The sequence below is a fragment of the Myotis daubentonii genome, chromosome 2, assembly GCF_963259705.1.
Source record: "Myotis daubentonii chromosome 2, mMyoDau2.1, whole genome shotgun sequence".
Lineage (NCBI taxonomy): Eukaryota > Metazoa > Chordata > Mammalia > Chiroptera > Vespertilionidae > Myotis > Myotis daubentonii.
Genome location: NC_081841.1, coordinates 45,411,137 through 45,432,922, shown reverse-complemented (window position 1 = coordinate 45,432,922; position 21,786 = coordinate 45,411,137). Strand labels below are relative to the sequence as shown.

At 39.6% G+C, this 21,786-nt stretch overlaps 1 protein-coding gene across 1 annotated transcript in view; it reads left to right on the top strand.

Moving 5' to 3' along the window:
• ADAMTS20 (ADAM metallopeptidase with thrombospondin type 1 motif 20) overlaps positions 1–21,786 on the top strand; it is a 184,791-nt gene that overhangs the window by 10,778 nt on the left and 152,227 nt on the right. Inside the window, exon 3 of the mRNA XM_059682616.1 lies at positions 17,931–18,093. Coding sequence (XP_059538599.1) covers positions 17,931–18,093 — 163 coding nt within the window. The remainder of the gene's footprint in view (positions 1–17,930; positions 18,094–21,786) is intronic.

The window sequence follows — 21,786 nt, the reverse complement described above, 5'->3', positions numbered from 1 at the left end:
TGTCTTTCTCTGGCAGCTCAAAAATTTCTTTCTTTATCTGTAATCTTTGCCATTTTAATTATGATGAATTGGTGTGGGCCTTTTTGAGTTCATCTTATTTGGGACTCTGTGCTTCCTGGACTTGTGTATCATTTTCTTTCACCAGGCTAGGTACGTTTTCAGCCATTGTTTCTTCAAACAGGTTCTCCATTCCTTGCTCACTCTCTTCTCTTTCTGGTACCCCTATGATGTGGTTGTTATGTTTGATATTGTTCCAAAGGTCCCTTAGATTTTTCTCAATTTTTAAAAATACCTTTTTGTTGTTGTTGCTCTGCTTGGGTATTTTCTGTTATCTAGTCCTCTAAATCGTTGATTGAATCCTCTGCTTCATCTAACCTGCTGTTGATTACTTCTAGTGTATTCTTTATTTCAAATATTGTCTTCTTCATTTCTGACTGGTTCCTATGGTTTCTATGTCCCTTTTTAATTCTTACTGTCTCTTTAAGTTCTCATTGATATCATCCACTCTTCCCCTAAGGTTCTTGAGCATCCATATAACCATTGTTTTAAACTCTGCATCTGGTATCTTCATTTAGTTATTTCTTTCTGGAGATTTCTCTTGTTCTTTCATTTGGGGCATATTTCTTTGTCTCACAATTTTGTCTGTTCTTTTGTTTGACTCTGTGTATTAAGTAGATCTGCTATGACTCTCAAATTTGTTATGATGGCTTTATGATGTAGGTGTCTCTTGGGGCTCAGTGCCACAGTCTTCTAGATTACCTGAGCTAGGTTCTCCAAGGAATGTTTCTTGTGTGGCTTATGTGCACCCTCCTATTACAGTTGAGTCTTGAATGCTGTTGGCTCATTAATGGGTGGAGTTAACCCTCAGGCTGGCTGAGTGTAAGGATAGACCTTGATCACCATGTGTGAATCGCTGTGTGGGTGCTGCACCTGTGAAGCAGAGTTATTCCCAGCAGTGTCTGGTGCTTGCCAGAATCACCCCTTTGGATGTGGCTGGTTGTGTCAAGCTCTGATGTGTTCTGAAGCCTACCACTGGTTGTGTTGGTTCTGGATTTACTTCGGCATTGTTCTAGTACAGGTCGATGTCAGATGTTGTGTATAACCGCCTTGGGCTGCCTGTCTGGAGCTACCAGGCTATTCACTGTTTGTAGCTGTCTCTATTGGGCCTCAGTGTGTGAGGGAAGGGCTACACCATGTACAAGGTTTGCCTTCCTTTATCAGCGGTTCTCAACCTGTGGGTTGCGGTTGAATGACCCTTTCACAGGGGTCACCTAAGACCATCCTGCATATCAGATATTTACATTACGATTCATAACAGTAGCAACATTACAGTTATGAAGTAGCAACAAAAATAATTTTATAGTTGGGTCACAACATGAGGAACTGTATTTAAAGGGCCAGAAGGTTGAGAACCACTGCTCTAGTTCAATAAAAGGTCCAAGGCTTTCTGAGGTCTGCCTCCACCAATCAGCTACTCCGCCACCTCCTGAGGTTGCTTGGACCTCCCCAAAGCTGTCCAAAGAAAGACTGTAGAGTGGGCAGGCTAGCCATGACCCACAGATCCTTCCACAAGGCATGAGCTTGATAGGGCGGGGTGACCTAGTTTGGGAGGATGGGACTAGTGGGTCCCCTACTTGGGAGCAGTGTGGTCAGGCACTCAATAGGGAAAGTGGCTCCTATTCCAAAGCCATACCACTCGGTCTCTGCCAGAGTTTCCATCTCCAACTTTCTCAGGAGGAGCACAACACAGGTTCAGGTTGGGTGCAGCCAGCTGTCTCCATTGCAGGAGCAAGCTCAACAAGGCAGAGCCATTGGGACTTGGAAGACAGATTAAAATAGTCTCCTGTTGGGGGTGGTGCCAGCCAAGCCTGCCAGAGTGGGGCAAGTAGTTCACCAACTCTCTGTTCTGCAATCATACAACCCAGTGTCCATCCGCATCCCAACCAGAGCCTCCAAGGGAGACACGCTCTAAAGGTCCCAGCTCTAATCCCTCCCCTCCCAACCCTATGGAACTGAGCTGATCAAGGCAGGGCTACCAGGACTTGGGAGAACAGACAAAACAGTCTCTATTTGGGACTGATGCCAGCCAAGACTGCAGAAGGGGGGCAAAAATGGCCCCTGTTCCAAAGCCACGGGACTTAATGACTGTCTGAGCGTCTGCCTAGAGCTTCTCCAGAAAGAGAGTATACCAAAGGTCCCTGTTGGGTACAGCCCACAGACCTTTCTGCAGGACTGGAGCTGGCAGAGTGGTGTCGCCAGCAGTTGGAGGTCTGAGTCAGTGCACTCCCAGGCTGGTGCTGTAAGAATAGAAATGCTCATTTCCTCTTTCACATCTCATTTATTGACCCATTCTTCTTCCAGCTTTTTACTTCAGGTAGCATCTACCTTTCCTTTCTCTGGTGGCTGCTGAGGAGTGTGACTTTTAGAGGAAAAGAATAAAAAACAAATTAATATTTTTAAAATATCCCTTTAATGCAACCATTTTAGAAAATTGACACCCCAACACATATGTATATTCTATTTAGTTGTTAATGTTGCTTTAATCCCAAACATGTGCACTGTGTTTTCTTTTAATTTCTATATGGTTAATTGTTTTCTACTTTTAGAAGTCTTGGTAATTACATGTTTTTCTCTTTCATTAAATCACTGAACCATGACTGGTATTGTTTAGTTTTCTTAAGTGTTTTGGGCCCAAGAACCAGAAGGAGCTAAGAGTCTGCCAGAAATTGTTTCATGTGTGTATAACGTTTGCTTTTCTAAAGCCTCTATATTTTCTTAAGGGTATAAGCATATATCACAGAATTTAAACATTTTTGAATAGAAATTTATTTACACATTTCTAAAATCTATACCATATATGAAAATAGAGTTGAGTCCTAGGGTTACCTGTAACGTTATGGCTAGTGAGACTTTGTTTTTTGTCCACTGATATCCATTGATACAGAAGGCATAGTTATGAGGTCTTAATAGTTCCTATATTCAACTATAAACTTCATTTTCATGGTCATATTAATGACTTCATAATGTTGGTACACTCTTGCCAAACTAGAGGTCAGTATTTAATAAGTTGGTGTATTTTTGGTGGATAGTTGTCACAACAGAATGTATATGTTGTGCAGAGGCCACAATCCCTGTGCTCTACTCACCCTCTTCTCATATTACCCGGTGGGTTCCCTTCTTCCAAAGGCCCTCAGGGACTAACCTGACCACCTAGACAGTTAACGTCACCATTTCTTGGTAAGATTTAATGCAATGCAATCTTTTTGGTTGAAAGAAACAGTTTCCAGATGTCATAAAACCAGACATTGCATCTGGCTTGTACAGTATTCTCACGGAGTAGCTCACAGGGGCTGTGTGTTCTATTTTGAAGTTTCTTGTGTGAACCATTCTGCAGCATGTCATACACTAATGCTCTCTGATGACTGATTATTGAGTTGCTCTTAGTAACTTCTTGTTCAGACAAGAAATAATTGTATGGAAACTATCAGTGTCTTTACTGGTTTTTGTCTATTCTGGAAAATTTTAATTTTATTTTTAAAAACCTTCCTGTTTGCAAAGAACTAATACAGCCCCAGATCATTACACATGCCATTGTGTATTCATATTTTTTTTGTTGGAAAAATGCATAGGGACTTCCTTTAGTAATGCATGTACTCAGTCAAACAACATTAGGGAGACTATCTTATGCCTCTACATTTACCAGTTTAGTGTTAGTTGTGTCTTTCTAGAAGCAGATATGCAAGGATTTTATTTAGGGGATGTGCCTGTGTTAGAGAAAGTAAGAAGAGAATGATGAAGTCTGAAATGGATGAAGAAAGATGATGAGAATGTTAGTGAGAAGCATCCCAGGCTGCTGGGCAGTTTAAGTAAGGCTCAACAAAGCAGGCCTCAGGCTAAGTTTGCTGGAAGATGAGTCCCATGCCTCCTAAGAAGGAGTTTACCCTTACGTCCTTGCTACACTCAGGTACTGACTTGGTGTAGCACTTAGGAGCCATGGCTGGGGCACAAACACTCGGTTTTTTGAGGGATTATATTGTCAAAGAAACCAGTAACTTGGACTAAAAAAAGCCTTGACTGCTTTTGTTGTAACCTGTAGACCCTTAGAATGATGGATTTCAAAGCCCAGCATCTGGGGCCCCTGACCAATTATGCCCAGCATTCTCAGGGCCACCACAGAGTGATACCAGGCACACAAACACTTAATGAAAATAGCTGAGGAGTACAAAAAGGGCTGTGTGAACTTTGGGGAAGGAGTGATTGAGGTTGTTATGAAACCTGCATTGAGGAGAACCAAGATGGCGGCATAGGTTAACGCCGGAGTTTGCTGCTTTGAACAACTACTTCAAAAGTGAAACCAAAAAACGGAAGGGACATCACCCAGAACCACAGGAACGCTGGCTGAGTGGAAGTCCTACAACTAGGAGGAAAGAGAAATGCACACGGACACTCAGAGGAGGCGCAGTGCTGAAGTCAAATTCTGAGGTGCGGAGTGCGTGGAGCGGGCTGGCGGCGGAGGGCGCGGTTGGCGTTTTCAATCGGGAGGGAGTCGCAGACTCTGAGCTCCAGATCCGGGCGAGTCTTTAGGGACCCAGACTCAAACGGGAGAAGCGGGACTGTCTGGCTTCGGTCAGAGCGAGTGCAGCTTTCTCTCCGAGCTTTGCAGCGGGTGCTGGGACTCAGAGAGGCAGAGCCCCTGGGGACAGGACTGAGAGCCGCCATAACTGCTCCCTCCGGCCCACCCTGTTGATCCTGTGCGACCCGCCCCGCCCAAGCCCTGCACAGAGGCATTTGCCGGATAGCCTCAGGCAAAGGCTAGATTAGCACCTCCCTAGAGGACAGAAGTTCTCTCACTGCTGACACAGCTGATTCTCATAGCCACTTGGCCTGGAGGTCAAACCCTCCCTGGTATTAGCTACAACAATCAAGATTTAACTATAAGACTGCGAACAAAGACCACTAGGGGGTGCACCAAGGAAGCATAACAAAATGCGGAGACAAAGAAACAGGACAAAATTGTCAATGGAAGATATAGAGTTCAGAACCACACTTTTAAGGTCTCTCAAGAACTGTTTAGAAGCTGCCGATAAACTTAATGAGATCTACACGAAAACTAATAAGACCCTCGATCGTATATTGGGGAACCAACTAGAAATTAAGCATACACGGACTGAAATAACAAATATTATACAGACGCCCGACAGCGGACCAGAGGAGCGCAAGAATCAAGTCAATGATTTGAAATGCGAGGAAGCAAAAAACATCCAACCGGAAAAGCAAAATGAAAAAAGAATCCAAAAATGCGAGGATAGTGTAAGGAGCCTCTGGGACAGCTTCAAGCGTACCAACATCAGAATTATAGGGGTGCCAGAAGATGAGAGAGAGCAAGATATTGAAAACCTATTTGAAGAAATAATGACAGAAAACTTCCCCCACCTGGTGAAAGAAATGGACTTATAGGTCCAAGAAGCGCGGAGAACCCCAAACAAAAGGAATCCAAAGAGGACCACACCAAGACACATCATAATTAAAATGCCAAGAGCAAAAGATAAAGAGAGAATCTTAAAAACAGCAAGAGAAAGAAACTCAGTTACCTACAAGGGAATACCCATACGACTGTCAGCTGATTTCTCAACAGAAACTTTGCAGGCCAGAAGGGAGTGGCAAGAAATATTCAAAGTGATGAATACCAAGAACCTACAACCAAGATTACTTTATCCAGCAAAGCTATCATTCAGAATTGAAGGTCAGATAAAGAGCTTCACAGATAAGGAAAAGCTAAAGGAGTTCATTACCACCAAACCAGGATTATATGAAATGCTGAAAGGTATCCTTTAAGAAGAGGAAGAGGAAGAAAAAGGTAAAGATACAAATTATGAACAACAAATATGCATCTATCAACAAGTGAATCTAAGAATCAAGTGAATAAATAATCTGATGAACAGAATGAACTGTTGATTATAATAGAATCAGGGACATAGAAAGGGAATGGACTGACTATTCTTGGGGGGGAAAGGGGTGTGGGAGATGTGGGAAGAGACTGGACAAAAATCGTGCACCTATGGATGAGGACAGTGGGTGGGGAGTGAGGGCGGAGGGTGGGGCGGGAACTGGGAGGAGGGGAGTTATGGGGGGGGAAAAAAGAGGAACAAATGTAATAATCTGAACAATAAAGATTTAATTAAAAAAAAAACAATTTCCAATGAAATAAAATTGAAATTCTGATAAGAAAAAAAAAAAGAAACCTGCATTGGAGAAGGCTTCTCAACTGGACTTTGAGGGATGACTAAACGTAGGAAAATGTAGGAGCTTCTTGTGACTCTGTGCCGCTGAAAAGTAGGGTGAAAAGGGAGGTTGAAATCCGATTGTTAGGGCCTGAAATGCATTGTGAAGGATGAGGCCTTAAACTGAAGATGCTGGGTAAGTTCAGTGTGTTAGGAGGGGTCTTTCCTTATGCAATACCAGGTAGGATAGAAGGGAGACAGTGAGTCACTGAGAGCCACTGCTGTAGTCTCCTATGGGTAAGGAAGAGAGGCCACTTACGGTAATGTGGATTTAGAGGTGAAGGTGCACCTATGGAAGGTGCACTACTCTAGACCAGCGGCTCTCAACGGGGGACAATTTTGCCCCCCAGGGGACATTTGGCAATGTTTGGAGACATTTTGGAGTGTCACAATGGTGCAGGGGTGGGGAAAGGGAACCCACTGCCCCAAACAGTCTCCTACGACAAAAAATTATCAAAATTTCAATGGTGTTGAACGTAGCAACCTTTTAGGAAGTTCGTTAGAATTTTAAGCCATAAGAGGAGACCAAATAATTGTAATGACTCTGACTTAAATGACTGATGGATCCTGTGGCTATTAACCAAGAGAGGTAATGACAGAGGGACAGGAGATAAGGGATAGATAATTCTAGAAACATTTGCTTGATACTATTGTTGGTTTACTTTAATCTTCATAATTGTTTGAATTTCTGTTTACTCTTTGTCTAGAATGTCTTTTCCCTTAACTGCCTCCCATTCTTCCAGATCCATTTTGAGCCTTTCTCTCCCCCCACAACCTCCCACTCCCCACCTTATTCTTTCTTAGGAAGAGCTGACCAGGCCTTTCTTTGTTTTACCACTGGACATTTTGTGCATAATATATTGAATTGTACTTATTTGTCTATACTTGTATCTCATTTGTAGATTTAAGTGTAGGGATGATATTCATTTTAGCATCCAATACAGCTTATAGAAGAAGTCAATACATATTTGAAAGAATGAGTTAAAGCAGATTTTAGTAATATGTGCCAAATAATTAGGCTAGCTCTTCTTTACATCAGTCATTAAGTGCAGGAAAATTATATTAGCAATTTTAGTGTAAGTCCTTGAACATACCTAAAAATTTGGTATAGATTAAATCTTTTCAGATGATAGCTAAGCTGTGTTCATATGGGCTCATATTGCACTCTTGTTGCTTGTGGCTTATTCTTGTTTTGCTTGTAACTACTGTTTTCTATAAAATATAGTTAATTAAGCTATTTGATTCATATTAATATTCAGAGGAAGACACAGATTGTACATTATTATTCAGTCACTTATGTACCAGCTCTCTTTAAATATTGGTGCATGATGTCCTTATTACAATAGTATAAAACTGATTAATTAAAGTATTCATGATCTACATAAATCCTTTATTACCATAGTAATAGCATGTAGAAAGCATACTGGCTCTTGAATACCTCAGTTCAAAGGAGACACACTTCTATGTACATTCTATTGATGAAAGCTAGTTGCCTGGTTCTACCTTGATGCAAAAGGCTAGAAAGCAGGGACAGTGATATGCCTTAGAGCAGTGGTTCTCAACCTTCCTAATGCCGTGACCCTTTAATACAGTTCCTCATGTTGTGGTGACCCCCAATTTTATTGTTGCAAATTGAACATAATTAAAGCATAGTGATTAATCACAAAAACAATATGTAATTATATATGTGTTTTCCGATGGTCTTAGGCAACCCCTGTGAAAGGGTCGTTCGACCCCCAAAGGGGTCACGACCCACAAGTTGAGAACCGCTGCCTTAGAGGAAGAGAGGAGAACAGATACTGGTGATTACCAGTAGTCTCTACCACAGGCTGTCCTTCTGTTCCCCAAATATCCCTTTCCTTTCTCTTCCTATACATTAAACATGATCATCTTGCCCAGCTCAAATTCCAGGATCTCTGGGTAATATGGCCTTTTTCATAAAGTTTATATGTGGCTCTTTGTAGTTTAGCAACTAATGAACGAATAGGACATTATCTTCACCACCCACCAAGCCAATGTACAGCACAATCAGCATGACAGCAACCCTAATCTTAACTTCCTATAGAAGGGGAGATACTTAGTAATCACTGATTTATAGCAATTCTGACTTCTGGGGATTGCGGAGGCCCACTAACTTGGTAGGAAGAGTGTTTCTTTATTATCTTCCTTGATTCTTCTTTCTGGGAAGTCCAGTCACCAAGGTCCCTGGTTCTGTTCTCTGGGAAGGTCTTCCCCTTCCTCCATGCCCACATCTAACATAGATCCTGGGGGAATTCAGAAATGCTGGGGGAATTCTGAGAGTATATAGGTTACAATGAAAGCAGTTAAGGCTTTTTTAGGCCCAGGTTCCTGGTTTCTTTGACAATACAGGAAGGGCAAAAGTAAGTTTATAGTTGTGAGCACAAGAAACTGAGTTTATTCTTGTATTATTTATTAATTATTATTTTCCATATGAACAACTGTAAACCTACTTTTGCCTCACTCTGTATAATCCATCAAAAAAAACCTCATTGACTTCTGATGGTAGATCAAGTTTTGATAATTGCTTCAAGTTAGTTTCCTGTGACAATTGTCAAAGCCTAAAAAGCATTTATGTTAAATCTGTGAATGCCAAGAATCTCTTATAAGGCAAAACTAAATACTGGATTCTCATGTACTAGTAAACCAAATAAAATTACAGCTGTTTTAAAGATGTAGAACCACATTACATATATTATAACCTTCAGGTAGGGAAAAACACAAAGGGAGACATAACAAATGAAAAATGTTTGCCTACATGATAATTGAAGAGTATCATGTGTCACAATAACTTTAAATTAAAAGATAGACTAGGAAAATACATGCTCTAAATATGATAGATGGTCTGGCAGATACCTGGCCTTGTGTCTCTCAGTGGTTCTCAACCTTCTGGCCCTTTAAATACAGTTCCTCATGTTGTGACCCAACCATAAAATTATTTTCGTTGCTACTTCATAACTGTAATGTTGCTACTGTTATGAATCGTAATGTAAATATCTGATATGCAGGACGGTCTTAGGCAACCCCTGTGAAAGGGTCATTCGATGGCCAAAGGGATCGCGACCCACAGGTTGAGAACCGCTGCGATATTATATATATCTTTTCAAGTAATATTGTCTTAGAACGTTTGATGAACATATTTCCATTGTACACCTGCAAATTAATTCTTAATGGTTTACTGTTACATTTCTAATTGTTATAATCACTATGTTTTATGTGTTCACAAATACTTTAGGAAGAGGTTAGGAGAGGCTGTCCTGAGAATCACTACCCAGAATGCACAAGAATGCAGCCATTTTTTGACAGTTTTTTTCCACTGTTAGTGAGTTCATAAGACTTCAAAAAAAACCACTTCAGTGCTTACAATAAAGAGAAATATTACAGAATATAGTTATTGTTATTGATGTTGCTGGAACACTATTTGAACCTGAGCTATTTGGCAACATAATCTTGGTAGACAGGTCTCAAGTTTTTGTCTTGTTTTCTTGATCCTCATGGGCAAGAACTTGGTGAGAGAGCAGTCTCTTTTTATTTTTCTTAAAATATGTTTTTATTGATATCAGAGAGAGGAAGGAGAGGGAGAGAGAGATAGAATCATCAATGATGAGAGAATCATCGATTGGCTGCCTCCTGCATGCCAACTACTGGGAATGGAGCCCACCCCACAACTTGGGCCAGTGACCTGGTTCATGGGTCAATGCTCAACCACTGAACCACACAGGCTGGACAAGAGAGCAATCTCTTTTTAGGTGAGGTATCAGCAACACATGTCATCTATTATCTCTCACTTTGATAGTGGAAATCTGGAATTGTGCTATGGAATTGGAGGGGGAGATAAAGAATCTGCTAGAGGAGAGAAGACTTATCTTTTCAAAAATCTTACAATGAATTTTTTGCTTCTGGAGCCAATTATGCTTTTTTTTTTTTTTTTTAATGAGTCATTCACTCATTTTGTGCTTACATGCTCTATAGTATTTCCTAGACGTGGTCAGTGGGGCTGTAATCAGAAACTGTCAGGGTGATAAGAGTATCCTAAAATAAAAATGAATCTCAGAGTTAATCTTCATGACCTTTCTTGCATAACAATTATACTTTGCCTAGGGTAAAAAGGGAGGCTATAACATCTGTTTTTAGTGAAGAGTTCTTTATCCTATTTCAAAATATATGCAATTTCAAAACAGTTACTGACATTATTTTAACACACACTGCCTTTCTCAGGAAATTAGGTGGGTAGAATTATTTCTATTTTGTTTTACAAGTTATGGAACTTGAGGGTCCAAGATATATAAAGTGGTTTGTCCAAGGTTCCATGAGTGCAAACCCAAGACTCATACTTAGGCTCTCAAATAACATCAAACTGATTCTCACTACATGACACGATTGAAGATTGAAAAACTAAATATTTTAGTCTTCACGGTAGTAATTACCAGCAATCTAGCCCTTAAGTGCAAATCCAATTTAAGTAATAGCTGGGAGCAATTTGTTACTGAAATAATTTCTCAGTATGGATTCTAATTGTCTTGTTCAGTATTTTATTTTTGAATCTCGTTCTTTAGTTACCTAATGTAATACCTACAAATGATTTGGGGAAAGAGTCCAAATGGTTTATATTTTGTACTTGTTTTTATCCCTCAATGAAATCTGAGAGTACATTATTGGTTGTTGCTATATAGTACATGTGTTCACCATGTATTTGGGGGAAAAATATGGATGAATGGAAAAAATATATGGGTTGAATGCCACAATACTGAAATAAGAACATTTTGGAAAAACAATTGTATAAAAATCCTCTAAACATATAAAAACGTTGGCCTGTGAGAGTAAATTAAAACCAGTTGTGCAATCACTTACTGCCTTTCAAAACAGTTGGCAAATAGAATATCATTGCTCCAAATAATGGAGAAACCCTTGCCCAAGTGCTGCTTTAATAGTTATGAAAAGAAAGTGTTTGGGATTTGATTGGCATTTCTTATGAATCAATGGCAGTGCCCATCTGTAGAGAGGCAGTTACTAAAAATACGGTGTGATCTAAATATAATTCTATGAACCACCTGTTTTGTTAAGTCTTCCAATTCCTTACCAGGTTCTTTTCCAAGTTAAAAAAAAAAAAATCAAGTGCTTCCTTAGGAGCCTTTAGTCAGAGCTCTAATATTTTTATTCTTTGAACAGAAAGTTCTCTGCAATGGAGTGGATTACAGAAAAATTGGTAGAAGTAAAATACTCTTAACTCCTTCATTGATTAATACAGGGAAATCACTTGGAAAACAAATTAGTTGCCATTTCTTTTTTTTTTATTTTAATTTCTTTTGCCATTTATTCTTGAACTTAGTATTTTAGGACATAAAGGATTTGTTGAAGAAAAGGCCTTTGAGTGATAAAGGCAATATTCTTAGCAGGCTGGGGTGCTCTAGCATGACTTACAAGGAGATGCTGATGGCCTCTGGGTAGAACTATATTCATTTCCCACATGGGATTGCAGATTGGACCCATGTGCAGTTTTATTGGAACATTATAATAAAAGTACTTCATAGTAGGTTTTGATTTAAAGGAGTACAGAAAATTCCCCAGGTGTAAATATTCTCAGTATTCTTGGGAAAAGTGTCACATTATTTCAAAGTAGTTTTCTAAGTGGATTTAGATAAGTAACAAGTTGCCTCATGTCTATTTGTATCTTTTACCAAGATGCTATCACATTTCCCATCCTCAGCATGCTTTTCCAAAAAGCCAGAAAGTGATTTTTCTTGGGTCCATTTACTGGCATTTCAAAGCCAGTATCTGTAATTTGTACGCATAGCTGAAATTATCTTTCTGGGAAGGCAGAAAAAGCTGGAATTTTGAAATCTTGGGAAGAAGTGGTTTAGAAAACAGGCCCTGGTAGAATTAAATATGCTAGATGAAATCCAAATATATATAAGACTATAATTTCAGTATGACGGAATTTTCCTTATTTTTGACTTTTAAAAAATGTGTAATTTAACATATTAACACATTACATAACCAGGAATGCCTAGACATTTTACTTTCTAGCACTGAAATAAAGTAATGTAAATATCTCAGATAAGTTTCCAAGCTACTATGTTAGAGGAAATAAAGGGGTTTCTGAAGGGTATGTCGGGAAAAACACAGATGTTCTACCATATTTATTAGGGAAATGTTCATTTCTACAGATATGTATTGAGTGCCTGCTATGTTTCAGGTAATGTTTTTTAGGTTTTGGAACTGTAAAAATAGAAAAGGCTTTAATCGTTGGGGAGGAGATATAGATGTACTAATACTTATGGATGTAAAGAGAACTTTAAATGATTGTGGCAATTATAGTCATAAATGGCTTTAAGTGATTATTCAGTTAAAAGTGATTTAAAATGTGTTTATTATTTACAGTGAGTTTAAAGCAATGATTTCGAAGTTATTACCTTTAAGTAATTTTTAGATATTTAAAATTAGGAAATGGAAGTGAAACCCCCTTCACCAAAACTGGACTTGTCATAGCATCTAGAATTCAGTAATTCATATTTATTTCTAGATTGGTTCTTCACAGAAATACGCTTTTCTGTGTGAAAAATTGCAAGCTTTTAGATGCAAATAAATGTATATCTGTATGTCCTGAAGTGTGATGAGTGCTTTTTAATGTCAAGCATAGTGAGTGCAACCATAGCCTGCCTGTCTACCTGCTCCTACTGCATATCCTCTTATTGGCACAGCTTTCACCTCACTGTTCTCTCTGTCACTTAAACCTGCCAAGATTTTCCCCATCACTGGGCCTTTCAGTCCCTGCTCCTTCTGTTTGGATGTTCTTCCAGAGTTTTCCATGGCTACTTCCTCATTATTCTAGTTTCAGCCTCCTCACAGCACCCTCTATCATTGTTTCCTTGCCTTAATTTTTTTCTTTAAAAAATTTTTAAATTACATTTATTGGGGTGACCATCCTATCTAATAATAGAGAAACATGGTAATTAACTGTAACTTTGCTACCCTTCCCATTGGCTAATCAGCAAGATATGCAAATTAACTGCCAACCAAGATGGCGTCCGGCAGCCAGGCAGCTGAAGCAAACAGGAGGCTTGCTTGCTCCAGTGAAGGAGGAAGCCAAAGTTCCCCACCTGCCGCTGCCAGCCTCTGAGCTGCAGTCTAAGAAACAGTGTTGCAATTATAGAAGGTAAATAAACCCCAGAAACCTGCTTTCAGCCATCAGAGCTGGAGCTAGCAGGACCGCAACAGTGTTACAATTATAGAACCCAAACAAACCCAGATACCTGCTTTTAGCAGCCGAGGTCTCAGAGCTGGAGCCAAGCCTCAGAGCTAAAGCTGGCTCTCAGCTCCAGTGACAGCCACTGAAGGTAAATAAATCCCAGAATAAAAAACAAAAGAAAAAAAGGAGAGGTTGGAAGCTTCAGTCACCCGCCAGCCTGAAAACGGCCCTCAGCCCCTCACCCAGACTGGCCAGGCACCCCAGTGGGGATGCCTACCCTGAAGGGGGTGTGACCAGCTGCAAACAGCCATCATCCCCTCATCCAGGCTGGCCAGGCACCCCAGGGGGACCCCCACCCTGAAGGGGTTGTGACCATCTGCAAACAGCCATCATCCCCTCATCCAGGCTGGCCAGACACCCCAGCAGGACCCCCATCCTGATCCGGGACACCATTCATGGCAAACCAGCCAGCCCCCACCCATGCACCAGGCCTCTATCCTATATAATAAAAGGGTAATATGCAAACTGAACCAAACAGCAGAAGGACTGGGAATGACTGGTCACTATGACACACACTGACCACCAGGGGGCAGACGCTCAATGCAGGAGCTGCCCCCTCGTGGTCAGGGCCCTCTCACATGGGAGGAGCTCTGTTTAGCCACAAGCCAGGCTGATGGCTGCCAGTACAGTGGTGGTGGTGGGAGCCTCTCCTGCCTCCTCAGCAGTGCTAAGGATGTCCAACTGCAGCTTAGGTCTGCTCCCTGCTGGCAAGTGGGCATCCCCCGAGGGCTGCTGGGCTGCCAGAGGGATGTCTGATTGCCATCTTAGGCCCAGTCCCCTGGGGAGTGGGCCTAAGCCAGCAGATGGTCATCCCCTGAGGGGTCCCAGACTGCGAGAGGGCACAGGCCGGGATGAGGGATCCCCCTCCCCCCCCTCAAGTGCACAAATTTTTGTACACCGGGCCTCTAGTCTATATATATAAAAGCCTAAGCAACCAGCGACTGGCCAACTGGCCGGTAGCTATTATGTGCACTGACCACCAGGTGGCAGACGCTCAATGCAGGAGCAGAAACTACAGGCATGGAAACATGGAACAGACTGTTGAATCTCAGAGGGAAAGGGGGAGGGAGGAGGGTGGAAAGAGATTAACCAAAGATCTTATATGAATACTAGAGACCCAGTCCATGGATTGGCGCACCTGGTGGGGATCCCTTGACCTGACCTGTGCCCTCTTGCAATCTGGGACCCCTCAGGGGATGTCGGAGAGCCAGTTTTGGCCCGATCCTCACAGGCCAGGCCAAGGGACCCCACTGGTACACGAATCCGTGCACTGGGCTTCTAGTGGTTAATAAGATTATATTGGTTTCAAGTGTACAATTCTATGAAATATCATATGTATACCGCACTTTGGGCCCATCAACCAAAGTTAAATCTTCTTTGCTTCCACATAATTATTTTCTCCATTGCACCTGTTATTACCTGGCATGCTATATTTTTAATTATTTATGTTTTCCTATATAAGTTTAAATTCTTGAAGGCAGAGATTTTTATCATGGTCACCTCTGCATATAGCCTCTAGACCTGTACCAAGCACATAGTATAGTTGTTCTTTAAATATTTGTCAACTATTTTGCAGGGTTTATAAAAATTGGAATATGATAACTAGTCCAGTGTAATGGATTAAGGCATGAATTGTGGAGCCAGGCTATGTGGGTTCATATCTTGGTTCTGTCACTTACTGGAAAAAAGATGTAAGCAAGTTATGTAACTTCTGCGCTTAATTTATTTCACCTTTAAAGTGGGGATAATAATAGATTTTACCCCAAAGAGTTATTATTATCTGAAAATAGATGCAAAATGTGTATAAATAATGTCTTCTAGACATATTGGAGATAACTATTATTATTATAAATGCCTTGATGATTTTTTTCTATTCATATAAACAATTAGAATGAATTATATTGATAGATGTCCAATATTGAATCATACTTACATTCTTATGATAAATTCCATCTCATGATGTATTATTCTTTCCATGTGTTGCTGAATTTTGTTTGCTAATACAATTTAGGACTCTTATCTTAATATTCACATATGAGCTTATCCTGTATGTTTTTTGTTTAATTTTGCTGCCGTCTTTATCATGTTTTGCTGTAAGTTTACACTAGCTTCATAAAATTAACTTGAATGTTTTATTTTTAAAACTAGAGGCCCAGTGCATGAAATTCATGCATGGGGCGGGGGGGGGGAGGGTCCTTCAGCCCAGCCTGCACCCTCTCCAATCTGGGACCCCTTGGGGGATATCTGAATACCGGCAGTTGGACATCCCTCTCGCCATCTGGGACCGCTGGCTCCTAACTGCTTACTTGCCTGCCTGCCTGATTGCCCCTAACTGCCCTCCCCTGCCAGCCTGACTGCCCTTAACTGCCCTCCCCTGCCAGCCTGACCTCCCCTAACTGCCCTCCCCTGCCAGCCTGATCGCCCCTAACCACCTCTACCTCGGCCCCCGCCACCATGGCTTTGTCCAGGAGGAAGGCAGGACGACTGGAAGATGTCCGGTCGACCTGGTCTAATTAGCGTATTACCCTTTTATTAGTGTAGATATTTTGGAACAGTTGAAATAACAGTGGAATTATCTGCTCTTTCAAGGTTTGGTGGAATTTCTCTGTGAAACCATTAAGACCTGGAGGTTTCATGGTAAAACTCTGATAACGTTTTCTGTTGTTTGGTAGAAAAGGGGTCTGTTGAGATTTTTAACATTTCTGGACTTATGTTTGGTAAATTATGTTTTCCCAGGAAATTGTCTTTATCATAAACTCTTTCTCTCCCTGGTTTTCTGCTTTCCTTGGGCATTGGCATCTTGTAACTTTTTGTTCCTACAGTCCTCACATCACTGTCACTGTCATTCAAGGTTTGTTACCTCTCTTCTGGGCTATAGCCTCTGTCTTATAATTGCTAGTATTTTTTTTCTACCATATATAGCACTCCATGTTACTAGATTACATTGCATACCTTACAGTCTTACTTATTCATTTAATATGTTATCCAATATCTGGTACACAGCCGGCATGAGAGGCATGTAGAAAAGAGTGCAGGCAAAGCTCTGCTCTCATGGAGTTTATATTTCAGTGGATTGTACCAGACAAGGAACAAATGAACATAAATAAAAATATACCCATTAGTGATAAGTGCTATGAAGAAAAATGAAACTGGATAAAAGAGCTAAAGTAGGAGTTTAGGTATCATTTTATATAGGGTGATGAATGTTGAGTGGAGACATGTAGTGAGAGCCATCAGGGAAACATTGAGAGGCAGAAGGTTTACTAAGTACAGAAGTGTTGAGGGGAGAATATACTTGTCATATTTGAGGAATAGCAAAGACACTAGGATGAGCCAAGTTGCAAGCGGGAGAAGTCAAAACTATTAGTCATCTGTGTACTTGGAGGGACGGGTGGTGAAAAGGGGTGGACAGATTACACAGGACATTGTAGATCATTGAAAGAACTTTGGATTTTACTGAGTGATATGAAAAGTCACTAGAGTGTTTTTTGTTTTCTCTTTTTAGAGTGACATGATATAGACTTAAGAGAAATTACTGTGACTCTTCTGTGGAGACTAGACTATAAAGAGCTATTGGTTTAGTTTGAGAAAGAGATCATGGATATAGTGGTAAATATTGGGAGGAGTGGCTGGATTTCAGTTGTACTTTAAAGGTTCAGCGTTCAGGATCTTGAAGGTGGAGTGAAGGTGGGATATGAAAGAAAGAGTCATCCTTGATATTTCTCTAAGGATTTTTGTCCTGAGCAATCTGAATAATAATGTTACCATTTACTGAAAAAGAGAGAGTTTTAGAAACAGCAGGTTTGAACCAGAAATCAAGAATTTGGCTTTGGACATGTAAAGGTTGTGAATGCTACTAATCTAAGTAGAGATATCAAAAAGTAAGTTGGATATTGAATTCTGAAATTCAGAAGACAGGTTTTTGTGAAAACTTCAATGGCTCCCCATTGCTTACAAATTCAAATCTATTAGCATTACATTTAACATCTCTTTTTTCTGACCCCAACCTACCTTTACATCTTGTCTCATACTACTACTGTACGTAGACCAAGCCAAACAGGTTTCTTATTTCTAGAATGTGCTAGACATTTTTTTGCCATTTTGATGCTGCTGCCTGTGCCATTGTTTATGTCTGGGATACCTGTCATCTCAACTCAGCCCATTGGAATACTGTCCTGTGTTCATAACTTTATACATATGAGCTGAGAGAAAAAGGTGAGCCACAGAACGGAAACTTTATGTTCAGTTGATGACATTCAGTAAACAGACAGACTCCTGGCTGTCTTGCTTCTGTGTGTGTTAATTTTAACATATGGCACAATGTATTGTTTTCTCTTAGTGATGAAAAAAATAGTTAATTTTTATATTTTTTAAATTTTCAGATGGGAACATTTAAAGCGCATGATGGTGAATATTTCTTAGAACCTATAATGAAGGCAGATGGGAGTGAACATGACGATGATCACAACAAGCCACATCTTATATACAGACAGGAGTTAAAGAGGAACTATTTTCTGCATCCTCATAAGCCTTGTGACGTTTCAGGTAAACTATGAAGTAAAGGTATTTGGGTTAAATTATGATACTATTTAAATCTTTTTATAGTTTAGAGTTTTCATAGTTTCTTTAAATATTGAAGTATATGGCATTTTAAACACATTTTCTTGAACCATTAGAAATCATTTAATGTCTGTGTGCAACTTTGTTGTAGCAGAGTGAATTTAAATTCAAAAAAGTATTTAGTATATGAGGTATGTAGCAACTAACCATATAAAGTTTTTACTTCAATGTGTTAGGTGAGTATGATTTAATTTTTCTAGCAGAATTTTAGATAGTTAAAAGTGAACTATCTAAAATTCTATAAGTAATAATCACATGTTCAATTTTACAGGCTTTTAAGTTTATGTAAAGGAAATGTATATAGTTTTCTGTGACTTATCCATTTGCTCTGTGTGGTGACTGAGTTTCATCTACATCATTCATTTTCATTGCTGTACAGTACTTGATTCTATCATGACTCATATGTTCATTTTCCCGTTGAACTTTTGGATTGTTTGCAGTTTTTCATTATTATAAACAGTGTTGCTATGATAGTCTTGTCCCCATCTCCTGAGTTTGAGAGTTTTGCAAAGTGGTTTTTATCAATTTATTTACATTTCAGCAATATACGCGAGAGCTAGGTTTTCATAATTTTTCCTCTAAAATTCACACTATTGAAGACGTCTAGTAAATTAGAACCCCGGAATCATAGATATCCTTAAAGTGTGAATCTGTTGCTGGTAAATTACTTGTATGTTGTATAGGAGTCATTTTAAGAGTTGTGTCCACATATGAACGTGAATCTTCACCATATCATTGTCTATCATTTTGTGAAGAATGGAGAAAGGCACCTGCGGTTATCATCAAAGTACAAAATCTAGACAAAAGAGTGGGATTAGAAAGGATTTATTTGAGGTTGTAGGTGTCCATAAACTATAGTTCCAAGCACTGAGATGCCATCTGTTTGGGAATATAATGACATGTAGGCCTTTGAAGGTTTTCCTGGGAGTGCACTTCTTAACCTTTGCTATAATAAGAGGGCCGTTTTGGAGTGGTTCTCACTGTGTCTCAGGCCGTGTTTTAAATCTATTGACATAATAGATGCCTTTCTTATGCTTTTAATATGAGCATAAGGGTTTCATTTTCATGGTTTCAAAGAAAACACAAATGGGCACAGCCTCACAATAGAGTTCTACAGAAGGCAGCGTATGCTTGTTCTGATCTACCATTCAGGAGCAGCTTGTTTAACGAACTGTTTACCTCCTTAAGAAGCAACCACCAAGTAGACACTCTGAATGCATAAATGTTTCACCTAATGATATGCAGGGTTTTGCATTCACAGTCAGTGTTCATTATCAGAAATGGTTCAAGAGAGGCCAGGCTCTTTGGTTTAACACATTTTTATACTAAAGATTTATTATAAAAACTACAAATAAAAAGCAAATAGAAAGCTATTAGATTTAGTTTTCTTTCATTCACAATATATTTTTCCACAACATTTATCTACTAAAATGTTAAAGGTAGTAACCTTCTTTTAGATTCTTAACTTGCCTCCATTTTTGGGTACAATTAACATACATATTTTTAATCACTAAGTAATTAGCTGCTAATCATCATTTTGTTCATAAAAATAGTTTTGACTGTATGTAGTAAAATATTATTAAAGGCTTTACCCCCCCTAGTTCATATGTCGGTCAGGAATACTTGCAGAATATATATATATTCCTTAGGCGAATTCTTCAAACAGGTAGGCTTAAAAATCAGCATATGAACCAAAAGGATTAAGTAGAAAAAGAGAAGTCATTTAAAAAATATTTTTATTGATGATTTAAAATTTTTAAAAATGTTTGTTTATTGATTGGAGAGAGAGAGAAACATCAATTGTTGTTCCACTTATTCATGCATTCATTTGGTTACTTCTTGTATGTTCCCTGACTGGAGATTGAACCTGTAACCTTGGCATATCAGGAAAACGCTCTAATCAACTGAGCTACCTGGCCAGGGCTGATGGTTTTAATTTATTGTGACCCTAAAATTTTGTAACTTGTAGTGGTCTCAGCTTTGATGAATTAGTTCAAATTATTTTCAACATCAGATTTCACCATATGCCGTGAGGCCATACTAGTTAATATTCGGTAGCCATATCTAGCCATTGAGGAGGATGCCAGGCTCCCAGGTAGACATCAGATGTGTTCTAAGTAATACCCAGTGGAAATAGTAACACACACACAGAACCTAAAAAGTGAACAAAAATCCCGCACACACTAACAAAATTAAAACCCAAGGGAAGGGGAGCCCTGAAAATACTGACCTTAACTTCTCTGTCTTTTTTTTCTTTTTTAAAAAATATATTTTATTGATATTTTACAGAGAGGAAGGGGAGAGGGCTAGAGAGCCAGAAACATCAACCAGCTGCCTCCTGCATGCTCCCCACTGGGGATGTGCCCGCAACCAAGGTACATGCCCTTGCTGGAATCGAACCTGGGACCCGTGAGTCTGCAGGCCGACGCTCTATCCACTGAGCCAAACCAGTTCTGGCAACTTCTCTGTCTTAATAAGCATAAGTAGTGGATGGTTAATGGATTTAATGTTTCCTATATAAATGTCAAGTTTATGGGTTTCTACCTTAAATACCTCACAGCTACAGGAACCAGGCTGTTATCAGAAATGAGTGAAGTGGGGTGTCATTAGGGCGTCCAGGTAGCCACAGGTCAATGGAATGTGTATGCTTGCAAAAGTTGCATTGGGAATGTGGGATCAGTTTTACCAGAACTTTGAATTTTATAGAGAAGTTAAAAATGTGTGGGAGGGGGAAAGTTTGAAACGTGAGAGCTGAATTTGTCTTGTTAACTGCCAATTTGCAATCTCTTATTTAATGATTTCCAAAGTCCCTGACACTTAAATATATATATATATATTTAAATTGTGGGCAGAGGAAGAAGTGCCATCAATTAATCTAGAGACAGAGGATTATAAATATGACCATGACCATGGCCAATATTTTCAACTATTAACTTGTTACTGATGATTTTAAGAGTCAGCTCAAGCTTCTAAATACAAATAGACATTACTCTAGAGATTTCCCCCTTCTGCCCACCCTTTGTTAAACTACTCTCTCAAAGATCACTTATGACCTACTTGCCAAAAGCAATCTCTCATATTGTTACTTCATTTTAGGGAAATTCCCCCCCCTCCTTTTTTTTTTTTGGCTTCTCTGATACACTTTGCTTCCAACTTTGCTGCTTTTCTTTCTTACTATTTCTCCCATTTCTCTTCCCAGTTGTTGTTACTGCTTTCCCATCTTCTAAGCTTTTTTAAAGTGTTCTTGGCCACTATTTTACACCATTTTTATATAGAGTCTACGTGATTTATTTATTTTTATTTCCCTAATTTAACTACTAATTTCAATGCTACATATTTTAAAAATGATTTAACTTCAGCTTGTTTTAAGATTAAACCTCAGGTCTACAACTGTCTGGTTCTCATGTTTCTTGGATGTCCCAGTGGCACCTAGAGTTAATACATCTAATCTGAAGCTATTGTCTCTCTTCACCTACCTTTTCGTCCATACCCCTAAAAAGAAGCCTTTCTTCTTTTTGTGTCCAAATATCTGTCTAAATTAAGCACTTGCTATAGTGGACACTTAAGTAGTGTTAATTTTTTGAAAAAATCCTACTCTATTAACTAAAGAAGACTGAT